We start from the raw sequence: 19,713 nt of genomic DNA, 5'->3' as shown, positions 1-19,713 counted from the left end.
AACCCGGTCTCCCAACTACCACCGTGAGACCGGTAAAATAGAAAACCCTATCAAAGTCAAACCATTGCCTTGCGCATAGTCCACTTGAGCTAGATAACGATGATCTTCTCCTCCTCAAGATGGACCACCTTTCTTGATTGCACGGGCTCGATGAAGACTAGTAGATTGCTCCCCCATACTCCACTATGGGTGAGACACTCTTCGGCACATCTTCACAAGTCTATTGTCACCACAATGGACCGCAAGCTTCAAACATGATCTCTCTGTGATGCTTCACTTGAGCTTGCACACCACAACCTTGATGACGATCACCACTTGATGTCATCTTCCATGGGATGTATGGAATCTTCCTCTTGATGCAAGCCCATGGAAATATACCTAACCCCACAAAGAACTCTCACGTAGACCATGGGTTAGTACACAAAGTGTAATGGACAATGCTTACCATACCATGGGATCACTTGATCCCTCTCGGTACATCTTGTACGCTTTCTGTGTTGATCAACTTGATTCACTCTTTGACTTAGTCTTGATCAACCTTGTATCTTATCTTCTCTCTTCATAAAGATGGTGTCTTGAAGGTAAACATGAATGCTCACACAGTCTTCTTCTTCAAGACATGCTTGCAATAAGCTCAACTCTGACATGACCAATCTTTGGATAAACCTTGAATACCACCTTGATCACAATATAAACTCCTTGAAACCAACACATGTACTTCAAGAAGTGCCTATGCACAAATCCTTCGAATATAACTCAAGGCAACCATTAGTCCATAGGGATTGTCAACAATTATCAAAACCACATGTGGAGAAGTATGCTCTAACACTTGTATGTACAAGAAAGTGAGTGGGAGCTCTATAGCGTTTCTAATATTATATGTGGATGACATATTGCTGATTGGAAACACTATAGAACTTTTAGAAAGCGTGAAGATATATTTGAACAAGAGTTTTTCAATGAAAGACCTCAGAGAAGCTGCTTACATTTGGGCATCAAGATCTATAGAGATAGATCGAGACGCTTAATAGGACTTTCACAAAGCACATATCTTGATAAGGTTTTGGAGAAGTTCAAAATGGATCAGTCCAAGAAAGGTTTCAATGCCCAACGACTACAGAGGATAGAGAAAAGATGAGTGTCATCCCCTATGCTTCAGTCATAGGCTCTATCATGTATTTGATGCTGTGCACGAGACCAGATATCAGCCTCACCATAAGTATGACAGGGAGCTTTCAAAGTGATCCAGGAATGGAGCACTGGACAACGGTCAAGAATATCCTGAAGTACCTGAAAAGGACTAAGGAAATGTTTCTCATTTATGAAGGTGCTCAAGAGCTCTTCGTAAAGGGTTACATCGATGCAAGCTTTGAAACAGATCCAGATGACTCTAAGTCTTAAACCGAATACATATTTATTCTAAATGGTGGAGCGGTAAGCTGGTGTACTTCCAAGTAAAGCGTGGCAGCACATTCTACATGTGAAGCTGTGAGTACATAGTTGTTTCGGAAGCAACGAAGGAAGGTGTCTGGATGAAGCAGTTCATGACGGATCTTGGAGTTGTGCCTAGTGCACTGGACAAAATGACCCTCTTCTGTGACAACAATGGTGCCATTGCTCTAGCCAAGGAGCCCAGGTTTCACAAAAGGACCAAACACATAAAGCATCGTTTGAATTCCATCCGCGATTACATCAAGGAGGAGGACATAAACATTTGCAAAGTACATACGGATCTGAATGTTATAGACCCGTTGACTAAACCTCTTCCAGTGGAAAAACATGATCAACACCAGAATTCTATGGGTGTTAGATTCATTACTATATAAATCACATGATGATGTGAACTAGATTATTAACTCCAGTGCAAGTGGGAGACTGCTGGAAATGTGTCCTAGAGGCAACGATGAAGTGGTTATTATTATATTTCCTTGTTCATGATAATCGTTTATTATCCATGCTATAATTGTATTGATCAGAAACTCAGATACATGTGTGGATACATAGACAAAACTATGTCCCTAGTGAGCCTCTACTAGACTAGCTCGTTGACCAAACATGGTAAAGGTTTCCTGACCATAAACATGAGTTGTCATTTGATAACGGGATCACATCATTAGAAGAATGATGTGATGGACAAGACCAACCGTAAGCATAGCATTTGATCGTGTTAGTTTATTGATATTGCTTTATCCATGCCAAGTATCTATTCCTATGTCCATGAGATCATGCAACTCCCCGACACCGGAGGAATGCCTTGTGTGTATCAAATATCACAACGTAACTAGGTGACTATAAAGGTGCTCTACATGTATCTCCGAGGGTGTGTGTTGGGTTGGCGTGAATCGAGACTGGAATTTGTCACTCCGTATGACGGAGAGTTATCTCTAGGCCCACTCGGTAATACATCATCACAAGAAGCTTGCAAGCAATGTGGCTAAGGAGTTAGTCACGAGATCTTGTATTATGGAACAAGTAAAGAGACTTGCTAGTAATGAGACTGAACTAGGTACGGAGATAGCGACGAACAAATCTCGAGCAAGTAACATACCGATGGCCAAAGGGAACTGTATGCAAGATTGTCCGAATCCTTGACATCATGGTTCGACCAATAAAGATCTTCATGGAATATGTAGGAATCAATATGGGCATCCAAGTCCCGCTATTGGTTATTGGCCGAAGAGTGTCTCAGTCATGTCCGCATAGAGTGGTTCCACTACATCAACCATGTTTTTTAATGCTTCCCGGTTAGTGATCTACAAGAGTATGTGGATCCACTCTCCCTCTCGTAGTTGTTGATCTTCATGGATAGGTATTGCGTGTGCATAGAATTTTTTTTGTTTCTCATGCAACATTCCCCAACACAGTTGCCTTCCTATTTCAAATTTTGTTAGTTGTTTTTGCTACTGTTTTGAGCTATTTAAAAATCCAATTTCAAATTTTGTTAGTTGTTTTTGCTACTGTTTTGAGCTATTTAAAAATCCAAAGCAACAAAAAGAATTCTGAAACCTTTCGTGTGATACTTATGGGCTAGAACAAGTCGACACAAATAATCTCGAGATTTTCAGGTTCATTTTTTTATCGTGTTTGATTTATATTTATTTATGGTTTAACTATAATTGTGTTATTTGTATCAAAATCCAGGGAATATCTATTATACCTTCCTAACATCATCGAAAGCCCAAATAAGAGAACTCATCAGATGAGTCCCGCAATTTAAATATATCAAAGATCAATGTTTTTCTAAAATTGTTTTTTAATAAGGGTTTTGCCTTTATGAAAAACTTGAGGGTTGAATTATCCTCAATTTCAAATTAACATTAATTAAACATGATGCTTATGAGATTATTATGATGTACAATCAATTCCTAATTACTTTACTAACTACTAATATGGGGATTTTACATTACCGACATTCCTGAATGTACAATGGAAGGTATTGAGGTGTGCATCATCTGTGGAGAAAGGTACCAGTGTGCCCCCACATCATGGGATTCATGGCAACGGTATAATGCAAGCATTTGGCTATACACATACAACAACTCCCTCTCTTTTCCTCGCGCACGTTTTCTTATGTTGGCATGTACAACAATAGCTAAAAAAATTTCCCTACAGGGTTGTAGGAGGAGAATGCTGCACCGGTCGGCACTAACAGACCAGATGATCAAGTGCAAACAACATCAGAGTAAAAAGCTATTGTCCTCCGCTGGCAGTCCTGCACTGAGAGTAGCTCGACGTCGAATACTTCAAACTGTTTCGCGCTGAAGAACGTCGATGGCCCAACCTTCAGCAAACAAAACACGTAAGTCAGAAACTGTGTACCATATTTGCTCCTGACAGTGGCTGGTACTCTATTCTTATGCCAAAGATATCCGTACGAGGCAGCATCACAGATGAGGAAAGATCTATGTTGCAGCCACTATACGCTGGTTTGGTGGGACCTATGAAATTACTTTGATTCCTACATAACTATTACCATTTCAGAATAAGTTTTTCCATTCTGATTTTTCATTTATATTGCTTCCATAAAAAAATCATTTTCCTTCTTCAGCTAAGTCCTTCAGGCTTTATGGAGCTTAGTATTATAATCTCACCGCAAAGATATTTCCAAATAAGGTGCCTCCAACTATGTATTTAACACAAAAACTTAAAATAAATTTGGATGGATAGGGATATTATTGCTAAGATTAGTAAAACATTTCTTGTCTTCAATGTACTTCAGGCTTTAGGGAAGTAGAGTTCAATTTAATGCAGGTAATCTAATTTTCTTGTCTCCAGACTACTGCAATTGCTGGGCTGATTTCTCTTGTTTCCCGACATTTCTGTTTGGTGTTTTGTACTCTAAATATCTCTGTAAACTACTGGGCCCATATAGAAAAGAACCCTACTAATAAGATTAGTAAAACAATGGTCGCACCATGCAACTAGATAGTTTGCAGTCCCCTGGCATGGTGGTAGGAGGAAGACCACCGTTCTGGGCGTCGGCCGATCTCGATGCCGCCCGATCGGATCTAGCATGCGGCAACCGCGGGCCACGTGGGGTGAGTCGGCCGCCTTCTTCCTTGCATGGCGGCGCCGTACTACTCTGACGATGGAGACTCGTGATCTGGCGATGATCCACCTGCGTGGATCGGCAGGATACCGGTGACGAGCGCGAGCCACTGGAGGCGTGACTGCTCCACGGTGGGTGCACCCCTGTTGCTGGGGACATGAGCACCGATCCTGCGCGGTCCAGATGGGCTTGGGCGGGTCGACGGCTCTCGGACGTGACTCCAGGCTGGCATGGTGGTGCCTGACGGCGCGAGTTGCTAGGCACCACGGTAGTGCCGGCGCCTAGCCTGGCGGTGGCAGGCCGGATCGGGGCGGCATGGGGATCTGCTGCTGTGATGATAAAGGTGGCGGTCCTGAGGACGTGGCGCGAAGCTCTGTTGGCTCATGACACCTTGAGACATGTCGGCTTCTCGATTTTCATGGTGGAGACAGCGATGGAGAAGGTCATAGTGGTCGAGATTGGAGGATCAATTACACAGACGGGGTTTTGGAGGCAATGGAGTCAGCCAGGTGTTAGATAACTCTCAGGAGTGTTAGGAAGTACTAGTATTGGTCTAGGATCCCTTATTAGTCTATCTTTACTTTCCTTACACCTCAAGTCGTGTGTAATATATATATGCCCTTTGAGCCTTCAATAGAGATAAGTTGCTTTCCTAACACGGAGCAACAGTGATAAGTGGGGGCGGCAACTCTGGAATCTTTGGTGGTACTCCTCGGGTGCCGAGTCGTGACTTTCAGGATGAAAACCTAAGGTTTGGTCTCCATTGGTTGTGTCTGGCGATTGCCTTGCTGAAGGAATTGCTTTGAGAGCACGGACATTCTCCAAGGTAAAAAACTAAGATCCTGGATCGGACAACGACGACGCTTGTGCACTGTTTCCTTCTTGGAGGCATTGCTTTTAGAGACCTTTTATGTTTTTTGGGTGTTGTATTTGATGGTGGAATGAGTGCTATTGTTGAGACGAGTTAATCGTTGTGGCGGGACCTTTTTTTTTCCTTTCTTTTTATTTTCTTATTTGGTTGTGTGTATTCTGGATGTTTTGGTGACATCTTATAGGTGTAGAGGCTGGATGTACACCGCAACACCATGCCGCCAAGTATCACCAACCGCAACTTGAAGTCTCTCGAAGATCTGTCGTGCGTAGCACCAGCTGAGCAGACATGGCACAACGTAGCACCTGTCGGCCAGACATGATTTGACATCTCCACCAAAACTCCATGCAAGACGAAGCCACTTCACCTCCTGGCTTTGTCGTTCAGCACTACTCCACAAATGATGCTCCCAAGAAAGAAACGACACCGCAGTGTCGCCATTGTCCGATCTGGAAGACCAGATCCTAGGTTTTCCCCCGAAGCAGCACGAGTGGGCCGACAATAGTTACACGACAATGTCATCATCAAGGTAATGACGTACAACGCCGCCATTGCCCGCTATCGGCTTGGTTTTCGCTGGCAACTATGTCTTATCGGCTTGGTTTTCACCGGCAACGACGTCCGTGATGATGGGAGGAGAACCGGTCTCGGGTGGGAAACTCCAACTCCGCCGCCGCCAGTCGCCATGGCCGGCCCCACACTATCCCCCGCAGTGGTCGTGGCCCAGCCGCCACCGGAATCCATCGGGCCACCGCTCAATTATGCCAACTCCGCCTCAACGTCGGGCGCCCAGGGTTGCCGTCCTGTCTCGGCCAAAGATCCCCTTGCGGAGAGATGAGGATTGCCCGCCATCTGCCGGGTGCGATTCGCTCGCCGGCCTCCTCCGAGAGCGGCGGGGAAGCGAGAAGGGAGGGAGGGTGTCAGGGACCTTCCTTAGCCCATATATGTACTTGGGTTGGCCCTGGGATGTCATATGGGTTGGGCCTCGAGGTGCACCGCTCACTGCTATGAGCTACAAGTATCTGGAGAGGAAGCAACGGGAGACGTATCAAGTGGATCACGGACGGATTCGGCGGCTATCTCCTTCTCGTTCCTCTGCTCTTCCTTTACCTCATCCCTCTCCCTTCCTGTAATCCAATTTGTGTGTAATCGAAGCTTGTACCACGTAGATCGTGAGAGGGACATCTGGTACCTTACATTTGGTATTCAGAGCCATACACCACCCTTCTTTCTCCCAAATTTTTGCACCACCACCATACAAGAGAATCGTCGAAGGGCCATGGATCCATTGATCAGTGCGTATATCGACCGGCTCAACGCTTGGCTCGACGCCTACACCAACGCTATCGCGCGAAACTAGGCGAGAGCGTTCTTCCGACCACCGGTACGCCCGCCATCGTCCAAAATCCACCACCACCAACCACTTCGCCGGAGAGCACAACCGAAGCGTAGGCGCCCATCCACACATGAATGTAGTCAAGCTGCAACTGATGTGCACAAGTCATGGGATCCTGGGGGTGTGACCATGCTAGCTATCAATCTTCAGTCATCGAAGATTCTGATGGCGATGCCTATCGACTAGGGAGTGCGGGCCACTAGTGGTATGTCGTTACTTACACACTCCGATCAAGAACATTTTCAAGGAGGGAGGGGTGTCACCATTGTCGTTGTCGTCTATGTGAAAGGCTCCATCAACCACAAGTACAACCTCAGCTTTGACCACGATGGCACTGACAACGACCCCTACATCAACAACTCTTTTGATGGGGTCTTCATCGGCCACTACTACCTCATTGAAGTCTACCTCAACTTTGTTTACCACTGCGACTCTAACCAAATCAAGGAACGTCGAGCGCAATGGGATCCAGGTGGTTCTCGGTGGCGTCGTCTTTGGGTCAAGCCGAATTTCAAGGAGGGACCTTCCCTAGCCCATATATGTACTTGGGCTGGCCCTGGGATGTCATATGGGCTGGGCCTGGAGGTGCACCGCTGACTACTACGAGCTACAAGTATCTGGAGAGGAAGCAACTGGAGACGTATCCAGTGGATCATGGACGAACTCGGCGGCTATCTCCTTCTCCTTCCTCTGCTCTTCCTTTACCTCATTCATCTCCCTTCGTGTAATCCAATTCGTGTATAATCGAAGTTTGTACCCCGTAGATCATGAGAGAGACATCCGGTACCTTACAGAGGGTCGTGGGCGATGGCGGCTAGGGTTCGCCAGAGCCTCCCCCCTGGAGGCGACGCAAGGGCTGACGAGTCTCACTCTGTATGTATGTGGACGTACGCCATTCAAAAAAGGCTACCATGCAAGAGACGGCAAGAACTTACAGGAGGACCAAGCTCAGGAGGTATAATTAGTCTTCTCTTCCCCCCTGGTTTCATGTCCCGAATCCCCTCTTCAAAACCTGCATCAAGAAAGCCTGAAATGAGTTGTGGCATTACAATGATATGTCCCGAGAAGGCGATAAGTTCGTCAGAATAACCAGATGGAGCATAGTTTTGCAAGCTCAGCTACAGTTTAGATTGTTTTTTTGCGAGGGGCAGTCTAGCATATCATTGACAGTGAAGAACATGAAATGGTAGGCATAGTTGAGTCTGGTGTTCAAGATTCCAGAAGACCAAAGGAGGGCATAACATTTACTCCCTCCGTTCCTAAATATAAGACCTTCTAGAAATTACACTATAGACTACATACGGAGCAAAACGAGTGAATCTATACTCTAAAATATGTCTATATACATCCGTATATAGTCTATAGTGTAATCTCTAAAAGGTCTTATATTTAGAAACGGAGGGAGTAGTAACAAGTGAATACTTTCCTGGAACTAATGATTTGTTGCCTAGCCGAATTTTGGCAGGCGAACCCTGGATGTAGGTGCTATCTATCCTTCGTCCTGATTCGTTGTAGCCCACATAGTGAAATATAACCTGCAATTTGGAAGATGACAGTCACTATCATGTTGGTTTTAGACCACCAGGTCGTATATGTTAGAGTATATATAATATAGCCATATACCCCTTTGTATTTATCCCGTTGTATAAGGGGTTTTCTGCATATTCCTAACAGTATCCTCCTGAACCAAAGCACGTCGTGCAAGCTAGCTAGGCAAGCACCCTAGCAGGCAGCTGGATTGATTCTGTAGCTACTAGACGTACGTCCTTGCTTCGGCCGGCTACGATCGGATCGATCCATCTCTGATGGAAACTCTCGACGGAAACTCACATACTTTAGCGAATGAAATGAAAAACAGATCAATGGAAGTTTTGGTGCGGGCTTGTCGCTCCTGGCTTCTTTTCACTTTATTGTTTTTTTCTGGTTAATAATACAAGGGGCAGGGTGCCAGGGTACACTCATATATACTCCTTGTACCGGAGCAGGAGCGACAAACCCTGCCCCTGCTCGTCTCCCTCGCTCGTAGCCTCTGCGCGCCGGAGCTCCCCTGCTCGGCTCCCCCACACCTCTACCACGTTGCTTCCCTCTCCCTGTTCCCTTGCTCGTTCCCCATAGTGAGCCATCGGAAGGAGAAGGCTCGATTTTTGTCTCTGATGGGCGACGGCGGCGGCCTTTCCCGAGCTTGGCGAGCCGGAGCTGGACCTTCCTGTCGTGTACCACCTCCTCGCCGGCTGGATGCCGTAGGCCACGAAGCCGGTTCCCACCAGTTCGCCGCCAACCTCGTCCACCTCGCTCACCTCGCTGGAGTCGGCAGAAGCTCTCCACTTTTCCCCGTCGACACCAGCAACCATCCCCGCCTTCGCCGCCCAGCAACCAGCACTGCCCGCGACGACAGAGCAAAGGTGAGGATCCAAACTGTCTCCAAGATGTCCCCAAACTGTAATGTTTGACTGAAAATTTGAAGTTGCAGTTGCAGAAGCACGGGCCTGGCGATTTGGCGACTGGATGCTGTCCGATGATGCAGCACAACAGTTGAAGTTGCTTGGGTGGCCTTGCAAAGCTCTGTATGTATCCCGTGGGTTGTTGGTTCAGAACTTTTTCTGAAACTTGTATGTATCCCCTACTTCATCACCAATTCGTTTGACCACACCACTTGCTTTCTGATCTTCACAGGCATCTGATGTTACTAAATCATGTTCTTCCTTGTTACTGAATTTAAGTTGAAACAACATTTAAGTTCTGAACCTTGTTACTATATCATGTTCTGTATTGTTGTGCTCATTGTTGTGAAGTACTGAATCATGGAGTACATTGTGTCTCTGCAGGTCTGGCCCATCGACGACGACGGCTCCTCCTCATGCTCATCGGTCTCGTGCCCAAGTGCTATGCAAGTCTGCATCGGGTATAGACTGAAATTTTGATCTTTGCTACTGTCAAAATTCAGTTGGCAAAGAAAGTGCCCAAGTGCTCTTTGTGGTTTCTAAGTTTCTATTCTAGCTACTGTGAAATAAAGTGATACTCCTTGCCCCTTGATGCATAATTCAGTTGGCAAAGAAAGGCGGCTATGCACATAAAATTCAGTTTACTCCAAAATCAGTAAACTGATTTTTTTTAATCCATATATACACCGTGCACTTAATTCAGTAAACTGAAATCATTTAAAGTAAACTACCTATTCTTTTTTGCCTAACTACCTATTCTTAGATTCAGTCAGATAACTACCTATTCTTTTTATTACAATCATGCTCTCTTTATTTACAATCAGAACAAATTAAAGAAAGGAAAATAAACTACAGCCAAGAAGGCATGCATGCAAGTATCTTGAATCTTGGCATTTACTCATGGACTATGCATCATTTTCTTGCAGCTCAATTAATCAGAGTACAACATTGCAAACTTCTGAATAAATTTCCAAGACATCACAAGCAGCAACAGTTCTACAACAGCACTTCTACTGAATTTTGTTCACTGAATTTTCTGGGGAGTATGGTTTGTTGAACCGGTATGGCCCAGCCCATACAAGTTATCTCTTAGGGCCCAGGCCCATGTAGTGGGACTGACCTAAAAAGGATGCTCCCAGCCATCCCGTTCCTAAGCCAGCCGCCACACAAGAAACATAGCTGCTGGAGGTACTCCTCTCTCCCTCCCGTACTCCTCTCTCCCTCCCGTTCTACATGGTATCAGAGGCCAGGTCCGGCAAGGCCTGACGGACGGAGGCGCCGGCCGGCGTGGCTGCAGGGTCCGGTGGGGATCGACGGCGGCCCTGCGCGCTGGAGAGGAGGCGGCTGTGCGCGGGCTGTGCGCGCGCGCGAGGAGGAGAAGCGGCTGCGCGGGCGACAGGGCGACGGCTGGTGCTGGTTCCTTCCTGCCCCGGCTCTCTTATCTCTCTCTGTTCTGCTGTGTTTCTGGAGGTGGAAGGGAGAAGGAGAGAGGAGGAAGCGAAAGAAGGGCAGCTGCTGGAGTCTGGGGTTGCGGCTGCTGCTGTTTGCCCGAGAAGGAGGTTGCAGCTGGTGGTGGTGGTGTGCACTGCAGGGGAGACCGGGAGCTGGGTGCTGCTGCTAGAGGAGAAGGTGCTGGTGGTGGTCTGTTCCTGGAGCTGCTGCTGTGCTGTTAGTGGAGCTATTGTTGTGCTGTTCCTGCTGCTGTGCATCTGAGTTGCTGTTTTTGCTGCTGTGTGTTGGTTCTGCTGTCGAGAAGAAGTGAGGTTGTGGTGCTGCTGGAACACCAAAGATGGCTGAACCAAATGCTCTCGCTGCTGCTTTCGAGAAGCTCGCTAAGATCCTCGCGGAGTCCAACTCCAACTCTGGGGTCATCGTTCCTCGACAGGAAGTGGCTCAGAAGCTCGAAATGTCACCCCTGGACATGAAGCTAGAGGGGGCCACAAATTACTTGAGCTGGTCCAGAAGGGCATTGCTGGCTGTGGAACAGAAGGAACTTGATGGGCACTTATTGGTTGCGGTTGATGAACCCGGAGACAAGACTACCGCGGAGGGAAAGCAGTGGAAGGTCATAAACTCTGTGCTTGTTGGCTGGTGGTTGTTGAACTCAGTGGTGCCCTCCATTGGTCGCTCTGTGGAGGGACTATCCACGTCCGCCGAGATATGGAAGACTCTATCCACCCAATACTCAGGCAAGGGTAATTTCATGCTAATTGCTCAGATTGAGGGGAAGATCAGTCGGCCGCGCCAAGGCGATGACATGTCAGTGATGGCATATGTAGCAGAGCTGCAGGCTTTGTGGGCAGAGCAGGATAAGTGTGATCCTCTGGAACTCTATGATGCGGCGTGCATCGAGTCAGGGCGCAAGTGGATTGCACGCAGGCGTGTGCTGAAACTGTTGGAAGGCCTCAGAGGTTGCTTTCATGGCAAGGGGGCTTCCCTGTTGCACCAACCTCTCCTGCCAACTATTGAGGACACTATTGCAGCAATGTCTCAAGAGGAGGTGAGGCTATCTCTTGAGCATGCAAACGTGAAGTTTGTGCCGGCTTCGACATTTGCAGTCACTGAGCGCATGGAGTGGGGAGATCCCAACACATGTCATATTTGTGGGGAGGTAGGTCATTGGAAGAGTGAATGTCCAACTCGTGGTAGAGGCAGGGGATACAACAGAGGGGGCACTGGCAGAGGCAGGTATGCTCGAGGCAGAGGTGGATACCCATGGAACTCAGGGGGTCAACTTTCTAGGGGCAGAGGTGGCTACTCAGGAAACTCAGGGGGCAGGGCGCATATGGTAGTTGAAGAGGACACTGGGACGTCACAGGGCAAGGGAGTTGATGAGGCTGCCTATGGAGACTTTGCTCGCTTGGCCTCCACTGATGAAGGTAATTCGATGAAGGCATTTCTTACTCCTAATGAGAGTGCTTCAGAGTGGGTCTTAGACTCTGGAGCATCTAAGCATGTTGCGGGTAATTCCTGTGTGTTTGAGTCTTAACATAAGCATGCTCCTACTCACAAGGGCACTATACAAACTGCCGATGGTACCAATCAGCCTGTCGTAGGGGTTGGCACAGTCAAATGCACTTCAGCCATCTCCTTATCGTCAGTTTTGCATGTGCCAGCTTTTCCTATCAATTTGGTCTCTTTCAGTGCTCTCATTGATCAAATAGACTGTCGTGTGATCCTTGACAAGTTCGGTTGCTTGATTCAGGAGCGACAGACGAGCCAGACGGTTGGGACTGGCACCAGGCGTAGGGGGCTCTGGTACATGGACCAGGAGGTGCAACCGGACTTGGTGTGTGCTGCGACCATGGAGGACAAGGAGAAGCAGGCGATGATCCATCATTGTAGAATGGGTCATGTATCTTTTGATAAGATGAGTAGAATCTTTCCGGATGTTATGTGTGGAATAGGCAAGGGCAAGTTGACATGTGATGCTTGCGAATATGCAAAACACACACGAGCCTCATATGTGAGTAAGGGGCTTAGGAGCATATCTCCTTTTATGCTCATTCATTCGGATGTATGGACTAGCCCAGTAGTGTCAATGAATGGAAAGAAGTATTTTGTTACCTTCATTGACTGCTATTCTCGTATGACTTGGATTTACTTGATGCGTCACAAGGATGAGGTGTTTAGCTGTTTTCAAAACTTCCATGCTCTTGTAAAGAACCAGTTTCAGGTGCAGGTCAACGTGCTCAGGACTGACAATGGTACAGAGTATGTGAACAATATTTTTGGGGATTTCATGGCTAACCAAGGAATTCTTCATCAAACTTCATGTCCGAACACCCCACCTCAGAATGGAGTGGCCGAAAGGAAGAATCGTCACATTCTTGAGGTTGCTCGGTCATTAATGTTTACCATGAATGTGCCTAAGTTCTTATGGGATGAAGCAGTTATGACAGCCACGTACTTGATCAACCGGACACCTTCCAGGATATTAGGTATGAAATCTCCGTCTGAGTTGCTCATTGGAGATAATAAGTTTGTTGTTTCCCCAAAGTTGTTTGGCAGTACTTGCTTTGTTCGTGATCACCGACCATTTGTTGGAAAGCTTGATCCTCGGGCAGTGAAGTGTGTCTTCCTGGGATACTCTTCTAGTCAGCAGGGGTATAAATGTTGGTCTCCCTCTGAAAAACGTAGGTTCGTGAGTATGGATGTTACCTTCAGGGAGTCCGAGCCATTCTATGGTACGCCGACTGAGCTCAGTTTGCTATTTGCAGAGCTTGACCACCTACATCATGTGCACGATGGTCAAGAGGGGGAGAAGGATGTGTCTCATACTCAGGGTGATTCTGTGGGCAATAACACTGCTAATGATGTGCAAGTTCAGGTCCAACCAATAGTGGAAACAATTCCGGTTAGTACTCTCACTGATGATGATGTGCAGGTTCCTGTCGAGCCAACCGTCGATACACTTAAGATTGGTGCTCTTCGGGTTCCTGTTCGGGATCGATGGCAGACGAACACCCTAGTGTACTCTCGACGGCAACCACACGTGCAAGGGGAGCAGCAAGGCAGTGAGGCAAGAGTGCAGGGGGAGCAACAAGGAAATGAGGCAAGAGTGCAGGGGGAGCAACAAGGAAATGAGGCAAGAGTGCAAGGGGAGCAGCAAGGCAATGAGGCAAGAGTGCAGGGGGAGCAGCAAGATAGTGAGAGGAGCTCATCTGACACAGTGGAGTTGCCCATTGCATTGCGAAAGGCTACACGTGAAGCAGCAAGAAAGGGTGAAGTAGCAAGAAAGGCTCTACCGAAGGATGATGCTTGTGATGATCTTGATATTGGCAATTTTGTGTCTTATAAGGCTTTGTCACCCACATATAAGGCGTTTGTTGCCTCCCTTCAAACTGTGTCAATTCCAAAGGATTGGAAGGCTGCAAAGCAAGATCCGAGGTGGCGTGAAGCGATGATAGAAGAGTTGGAAGCACTAAGGAAAAACAAGACATGGGTGCTAACCACATTGCCGGCAGAAAAGAAAGCAGTGAGTTGTAAGTGGATCTATACAGTGAAGCAGAAACTTGAAGGGAAGGTGGAACGGTATAAGGCCAGATTGGTCGCCAGAGGATATAGTCAAACTTATGGAATTGACTATGATGAGACGTTTGCTCTCGTGGCAAAGATGAACACAATAAGGATATTGGTCTCCTGTGCTGCAAACTTTGGGTGGAAGTTGCATCAATTAGATGTCAAGAATGCCTTCTTGCATGGTGAGTTGCAAGAAGAAGTGTACATGGAAATACCACCAGGTTTTGGTACTTCAGAGACTACGGGGAAGGTATGCAGGCTGAAGAAATCCTTGTATGGACTGAAGCAATCACCAAGGGCCTGGTTTGATAGGTTCAGACGTGCTGTCCGTGGTATGGGGTATGGTCAGTGTAACGGTGACCACACGATGTTCTACAAGCACTCTGATCGGAAGATCACCATTCTTGCTGTTTATGTGGATGACATTATCATCACTGGAGATGATGAGGAGGAAATAGAGAGATTGAAGGGTTGTTTGAGCAAGGAGTTTGAGGTAAAGGATTTGGGTAACCTAAAATACTTTCTTGGCATTGAAGTGGCTCGAACAGAGAAGGGAATCTCTTTGTGCCAACGAAAATACACCTTGGATCTCTTGAGTGACGTGGGCATGATGGGATGTCGTACTGCCCCTACTCCGATTGAACAAAATCACCAAGTGACAGCACAATCAGGAGAGCTAGTGAATAAGGAAGAGTATCAGAAACTGGTTGGAAGTTTGTTGTACTTGTGTCATACCAGGCCTGACATTACGTATGCTATAGTGACATTATCTGGGTGGTGAGCAGATACATGCATGAACCAAGGAGTGGGCATCTTGATATTGTGCACAGAATCCTGAGATACTTGAAGGGGACTCCGGGTAAAGGGTTGTGGTTTGGGAAGAGTGGACATCTTGAGGTGGATGGCTATAGTGACTCTGACTGGGCCAGTTGTCAAGATGATAGAAGATCAACTTCTGGTTACTGCATGTTTGTGGGAGGAAATTTGGTATCATGGAGAAGCAAGAAACAGCCGGTTGTGTCTAGATCAACAGCAGAAGCTGAGTATAGAGCATTATCTCAAGGGTTGTGTGAGATGCTCTGGGTGAAGTACCTACTGAGTGAGTTGAAACTTCTGAGGAAGGGGCCCTTGAAGGTGTGGCGTGACAATCAGTCAGCTATAGCCATCGCTAATAACCCAGTTCAACATGATAGGACAAAGCATGTGGAAATTGATCGGTTCTTCATTAAGGAGAAGCTTGATGCCGGGGTCATCAACCTTACTCATGTCAGTTCTGGGTAGCAGTTTGCAGATTGTTTGACAAAGGGTCTGGGAACAAAGGACTGTAACTTGGCATGTCACAAGATGGGAATGATAGATATCTACCACCCATCTTGAGGGGGAGTGTTGAACCGGTATGGCCCAGCCCATACAAGTTATCTCTTAGGGCCCAGGCCCATGTAGTGGGACTGACCTAAAAAGGATGCTCCCAGCCATCCCGTTCCTAAGCCAGCCGCCACACAAGAAACATAGCTGCTGGAGGTACTCCTCTCTCCCTCCCGTACTCCTCTCTCCCTCCCGTTCTACAGGTTTGCACTGAATTTTTTCACTAATTTGCACTGGATTTCAGTTAAATCTTCAGTAAATTTAGACTTGCTTTCAGAACATGTTCATGTGAAAGTTAGAATGCTTTAGACTTTCTTTAGACTTGTTCATGTTGAGTTTACTGTTTACTGCAAACTTTAGACCTGCTGTTAGTGGATCAGAACATGTTGTTAGCAAGTCTATATTTACTGAAGGCCTTGGTGTTAATGCATCTTTTGTAGTCCCTCCGTTCCTAAATATAAGTCTTTTTAGAGATTGCACTAGAGTCTACATACGGATGTATGTAGACATACTTTAGAGTACAGATTCACTCATTTTGCTTCGTATGTAGTCCGTAATGAAATCTCTAAAAAGACTTATATTTAGGAACGGAGGGAGTACATCATGCATGCATGAAAATCTGGGAACAGTTCCTGAATCAAAAGAATTAAAGGTGACCTCCTCAAAGCATAGTTTAGCAAAAAGATCACCGGAGGTAAAAACACAAGCAGGAAACACTCTTATGTTTGTCTGAAATTATTAGTCACCAGTTTACAAAAAGGATTAAAAATTACTTATTTGGGTTTAGACTTTTAGTAGTGAAAATGTAGCTGCAACATTATTACCCATATCCCTAATCATCCTTTAGTAGTATAATAACAATGGAAGAACCAACTGGTCCATGCTTAACAAAAGAATATGAGAATTGACAAATTATGTGAAACGTGTTTGCACACAAGAAATTAAATATGAAATAAGAAACATTTACTTGCTGTAAAAAGAAAAGAAAACATGAATGCCAGATCGCACACATTTTTTCTCTTACTTTTTCGAAAAGAGGCTAGCTAGACATAAATATAGTATAATTCAGCGAAGAACCTGCTGACCATCCTTCGGGCAATCGCCTGTACCAACTTTGACATCCTCATATATTAATCCGGAATCCCGTGTTATGTAGTTGTCGGGTGTCACTACTTTGACCTGAAAACCTGAAACACATTTAGTCAATATATAGCGTGATATTTAGTTAGTCATCCAGGTCCCAGAATTAGAAGATAGAAACAAAAAAACAAATGAACAATGATTCCCTGAATAACCAAGCATCAACCGAGTGAAGTTTAAAATGCTGATGATCCAAACTTGCACCTGACTTGCAAATCAACAAGCGTAGGCAGTAGGTACAAAAAGAAGGCTAAAAATAAATCCATCGATATTTGTGTGAGCAAAAGATTAGCTTGCGTAGTTTGGAATCACATGGAATCAAGTAAGTTCAGTTGCAGCCTATATCCAAAAGAATTTTGGTGGTGACAACCAAACCAGTTGAGGCATGCTACATAAATACGTACTAGTATACATCATCAGAATGTACAGGATCACCTTCTCTGATGAAGTTTGGGAAATCATCAGGTGCACGGTTGGCTTCCTGAATCTTCTTGTTCTGCTGAAGCAAGCGTCTTTCGTCATAAGGATTTATGGTTTTGGTCTTGGAGTGGGCCGAGAAGGCGAGTGAGAGCGTGGGTGTAGCAAAGAACAGAGCAAGAGCTGCCCGCTTCCCGATCTTGAACTCACCATTCGTGTCTCCACCCAAGACACTGGATTGTTTGCGTTAACAAAGCCACGTCAAATACAACACAAGATAATGATGGAATGTGCATACATGCCATTCTTGATGCTACAAAAGAAACTGTTTTGTTTTTGTTTTCTCTAGAGCAGATAACCAGATAGGCAAGGCTAACGACCATTTTTTTTTTTTTTTTGAAAAAAAGAGAGAGAAGGAGGGTCTAGATTCTTGAGGTGAGGTAAAACAAAGTTGATGATTTACCATACTAGACTCTTCCCGTGGCGCCTAGCAGCTGCTGATGCCGTCCTGGATGTGGAGGGAGCAACCAGTCCTGCAAGAAGCGCGAGAAAAATGAGCAAATGAAGAGCTCATTGTTCATGGAGATGGAGGGGAGGGGAGGGGAGCCCTCACGGTTGCAAGAGGATAGGACGGAGCGGGAGGAGGACACCAGCTCCATCTCCTTCTCCTCCAAATCATCTCCTTCTCCTTCCGTCCCTAAATATCTGTCGCAAGTGGCACTTTTTCAAAAACGTCCTTCAATCATTTCGTACTCAACACGCAGCCCATGTCTCCGTTCAGACACAACTCACGACTCGCTCTCTCTCTCTCGTGCGCGACGCTCACCGGCTTCCCCCTCTCTCCGCCGTAAAGCTCTGCTCCGGCTAGCCGCCGCGATACGCTCTTCTCCCTCCCATCCACCTTCCCTCGCATCGCCTGGCTCCCCTTCACCTTCCCTCGCCTCGCGGAGCTCCCCTCCACATTCCCGCAGCGAACCACCGGAAAGGTTGAAGTTTTCGGTCCAAGAAGGCGAGGAATCGCCGGATCCGGCGTTGGCGAAGCCGGATCCGGTGGCTGCGAGGCCGGGCGCACCGGATCCAGACCACCACCAACACCAGATGGAGTTTGCAACGGTTAGACACCGGCGAGGTACTGCCATCCACCACGTCGTGACGGCGGCGATGCGAGCCACATACCTGCGGGCACGAGGAGATGGCTGCAGGCCTGCAGCGCCCTTCACCGCCGCCAAGCTCCTGGCGCCGGTGGCAGCGAGACCCTGAGCTCGATGACGAGGATGGTGTCGTCCAGCCCGGCCACGCCGATGACGAGAATGGACATCGTATTCGGATTCCTGTGATTTTTCTGAGCAACTTTCATCTGCCTTACATATTAATTTATATTAATTTTCAAAGTTTTATTTTATACTCTGAAATAAATTGATTTATTCTAATTGCAAAATCTTTTTATTACATCAACATGACATCATTGTGACATCACCAGTCAACAGTCTCTTTTCACTGAGCTGTCATTGACACAGAAGTAATCCAGAGTCTTAATTTAACTAAATTAGGTTAATTAGGAGGGGGACCTACCTATCATAGGTTAACTAGCTAAGGTCCTGTTTGGAACCACAATAGATTATAATAATCTGGATTATGAAGATAGATTATATAATCTGGTTTATAAAAATAATCTAGGTGGACATGTTTGGAGACCAGATTATATAAACTGTAATCCAGGTTTTATATTGTACAATGACATGTCTGCCCTCTGTTTTTTAGTTGTAAAGGTAGTAATCTAGGTGGACATGTTTGGAGGACGGTGGCGGTGGCAGTAGGTAATTATCTTCAAGTTTTCAAGGGTAATGGGTCATTAGTAATCCATAATCTGATTTTAGCTGGGGTAGAATAGATTATGAGTTTTTAATAATCTGTCCATCTAGTTTTTATAAACTGTAATATAATCTGTCATGTTTGGAGACATAATAGATTATAAAAACCAGATTATATAATTTGGATGGTCCCAAACAGGGCCTAAGTTGGCTGGCCCACGTGTCAGTGGCCTAGGGGGGTTTGTGGCCCACATGGTAGTGACTGAGCAGTGCCAGTGAGCGAGTTGACCATGGTCAACTGGTCATCTAGGGCGTCCTGGCCCTCTGGCAGTGTCACTAGAGGTAACCCCGGCTAAGCCACGCCGGCGGCGGTGCCGGAGCAGCTCCGGTGAGCCCGAAACGCAGCGGAGGGCTTCGGTCAACGGTGGGATTTAGCCACATATGGCCAAATCGAGTGCGACCGGCGCTGTTCGGATGGGAGCAATGTCGCGAGTCCAATTTCTCCAAGGACGTGGCCGGAGGCAACCTAAATCGACGGTGCTGAGTGCAACGGCGGAAACAGATCTCCGGAAACGATGGCAACGGCGGTTATGGGGCACTAGCGAGCAAAACGAAAGGGCTTGGGAGGATCTACGCGTCGCAGTGGAGCCAAAGAGCATGAGCTCGGGCCCAATTGGTCACCGGAGGCTCGTCGTCGTCGA

At 46.6% G+C, this 19,713-nt stretch overlaps 2 protein-coding genes across 3 annotated transcripts; one reads left to right on the top strand and one right to left on the bottom strand.

The window, feature by feature from the left end:
- Window positions 1–3,436: 3,436 nt before the first annotated feature.
- On the bottom strand, window positions 3,437–18,669 carry LOC123412683 (peptidyl-prolyl cis-trans isomerase FKBP20-2, chloroplastic). Of its 2 annotated transcripts, XM_045105627.1 has the most exons (8): window positions 18,378–18,669; window positions 17,815–17,906; window positions 17,665–17,734; window positions 17,220–17,434; window positions 16,722–16,831; window positions 8,243–8,351; window positions 7,752–7,828; window positions 3,437–3,781 (listed from the first exon to the last, which is right to left on the bottom strand). In XM_045105627.1, the coding sequence occupies exons 2-8, from the start codon at window positions 17,858–17,860 to the stop codon at window positions 3,662–3,664; spliced, it is 747 nt and encodes a 248-aa protein (XP_044961562.1). In that variant the 5' UTR covers window positions 17,861–17,906; window positions 18,378–18,669; the 3' UTR covers window positions 3,437–3,661. The 2 variants fall into 2 exon arrangements, with proteins under 2 accessions (XP_044961562.1, XP_044961561.1); XM_045105626.1 differs by having other exon boundaries at window positions 17,815–18,669.
- Window positions 11,047–12,553, top strand: LOC123412682. The gene is made up of 2 exons (XM_045105625.1): window positions 11,047–12,136; window positions 12,463–12,553. The coding sequence occupies exons 1-2, from the start codon at window positions 11,047–11,049 to the stop codon at window positions 12,504–12,506; spliced, it is 1,134 nt and encodes a 377-aa protein (XP_044961560.1). The 3' UTR covers window positions 12,507–12,553.
- Window positions 18,670–19,713: the final 1,044 nt, after the last annotated feature.

This window comes from Hordeum vulgare, chromosome 7H (genome assembly GCF_904849725.1).
Source record: "Hordeum vulgare subsp. vulgare chromosome 7H, MorexV3_pseudomolecules_assembly, whole genome shotgun sequence".
Classification (NCBI taxonomy): Eukaryota; Viridiplantae; Streptophyta; class Magnoliopsida; order Poales; family Poaceae; genus Hordeum; species Hordeum vulgare.
Note: the sequence above shows the minus strand (reverse complement) of the source record. Positions and strands in the feature narration are given on the sequence as shown.

Excerpts from the sequence above, each read along its gene's own strand:
- LOC123412682 (XM_045105625.1), top strand. The coding sequence starts at position 11,047 with ATGGCTGAACCAAATGCTCTCGCTGCTGCTTTCGAGAAGCTCGCTAAG. Across the intron at positions 12,137-12,462 it reads CTTGGCCTCCACTGATGAAG|GAGCGACAGACGAGCCAGAC; the intron begins GTAATTCGATGA and ends TGCTTGATTCAG.
- LOC123412683 (XM_045105626.1), bottom strand. The coding sequence starts at position 17,860 with ATGGAGCTGGTGTCCTCCTCCCGCTCCGTCCTATCCTCTTGCAACC. Across the intron at positions 16,832-17,219 it reads CCCAAACTTCATCAGAGAAG|GTTTTCAGGTCAAAGTAGTG; the intron begins GTGATCCTGTAC and ends AATGTGTTTCAG. Across the intron at positions 7,829-8,242 it reads CAACAAATCATTAGTTCCAG|GTTTTGAAGAGGGGATTCGG; the intron begins GAAAGTATTCAC and ends TTCTTGATGCAG.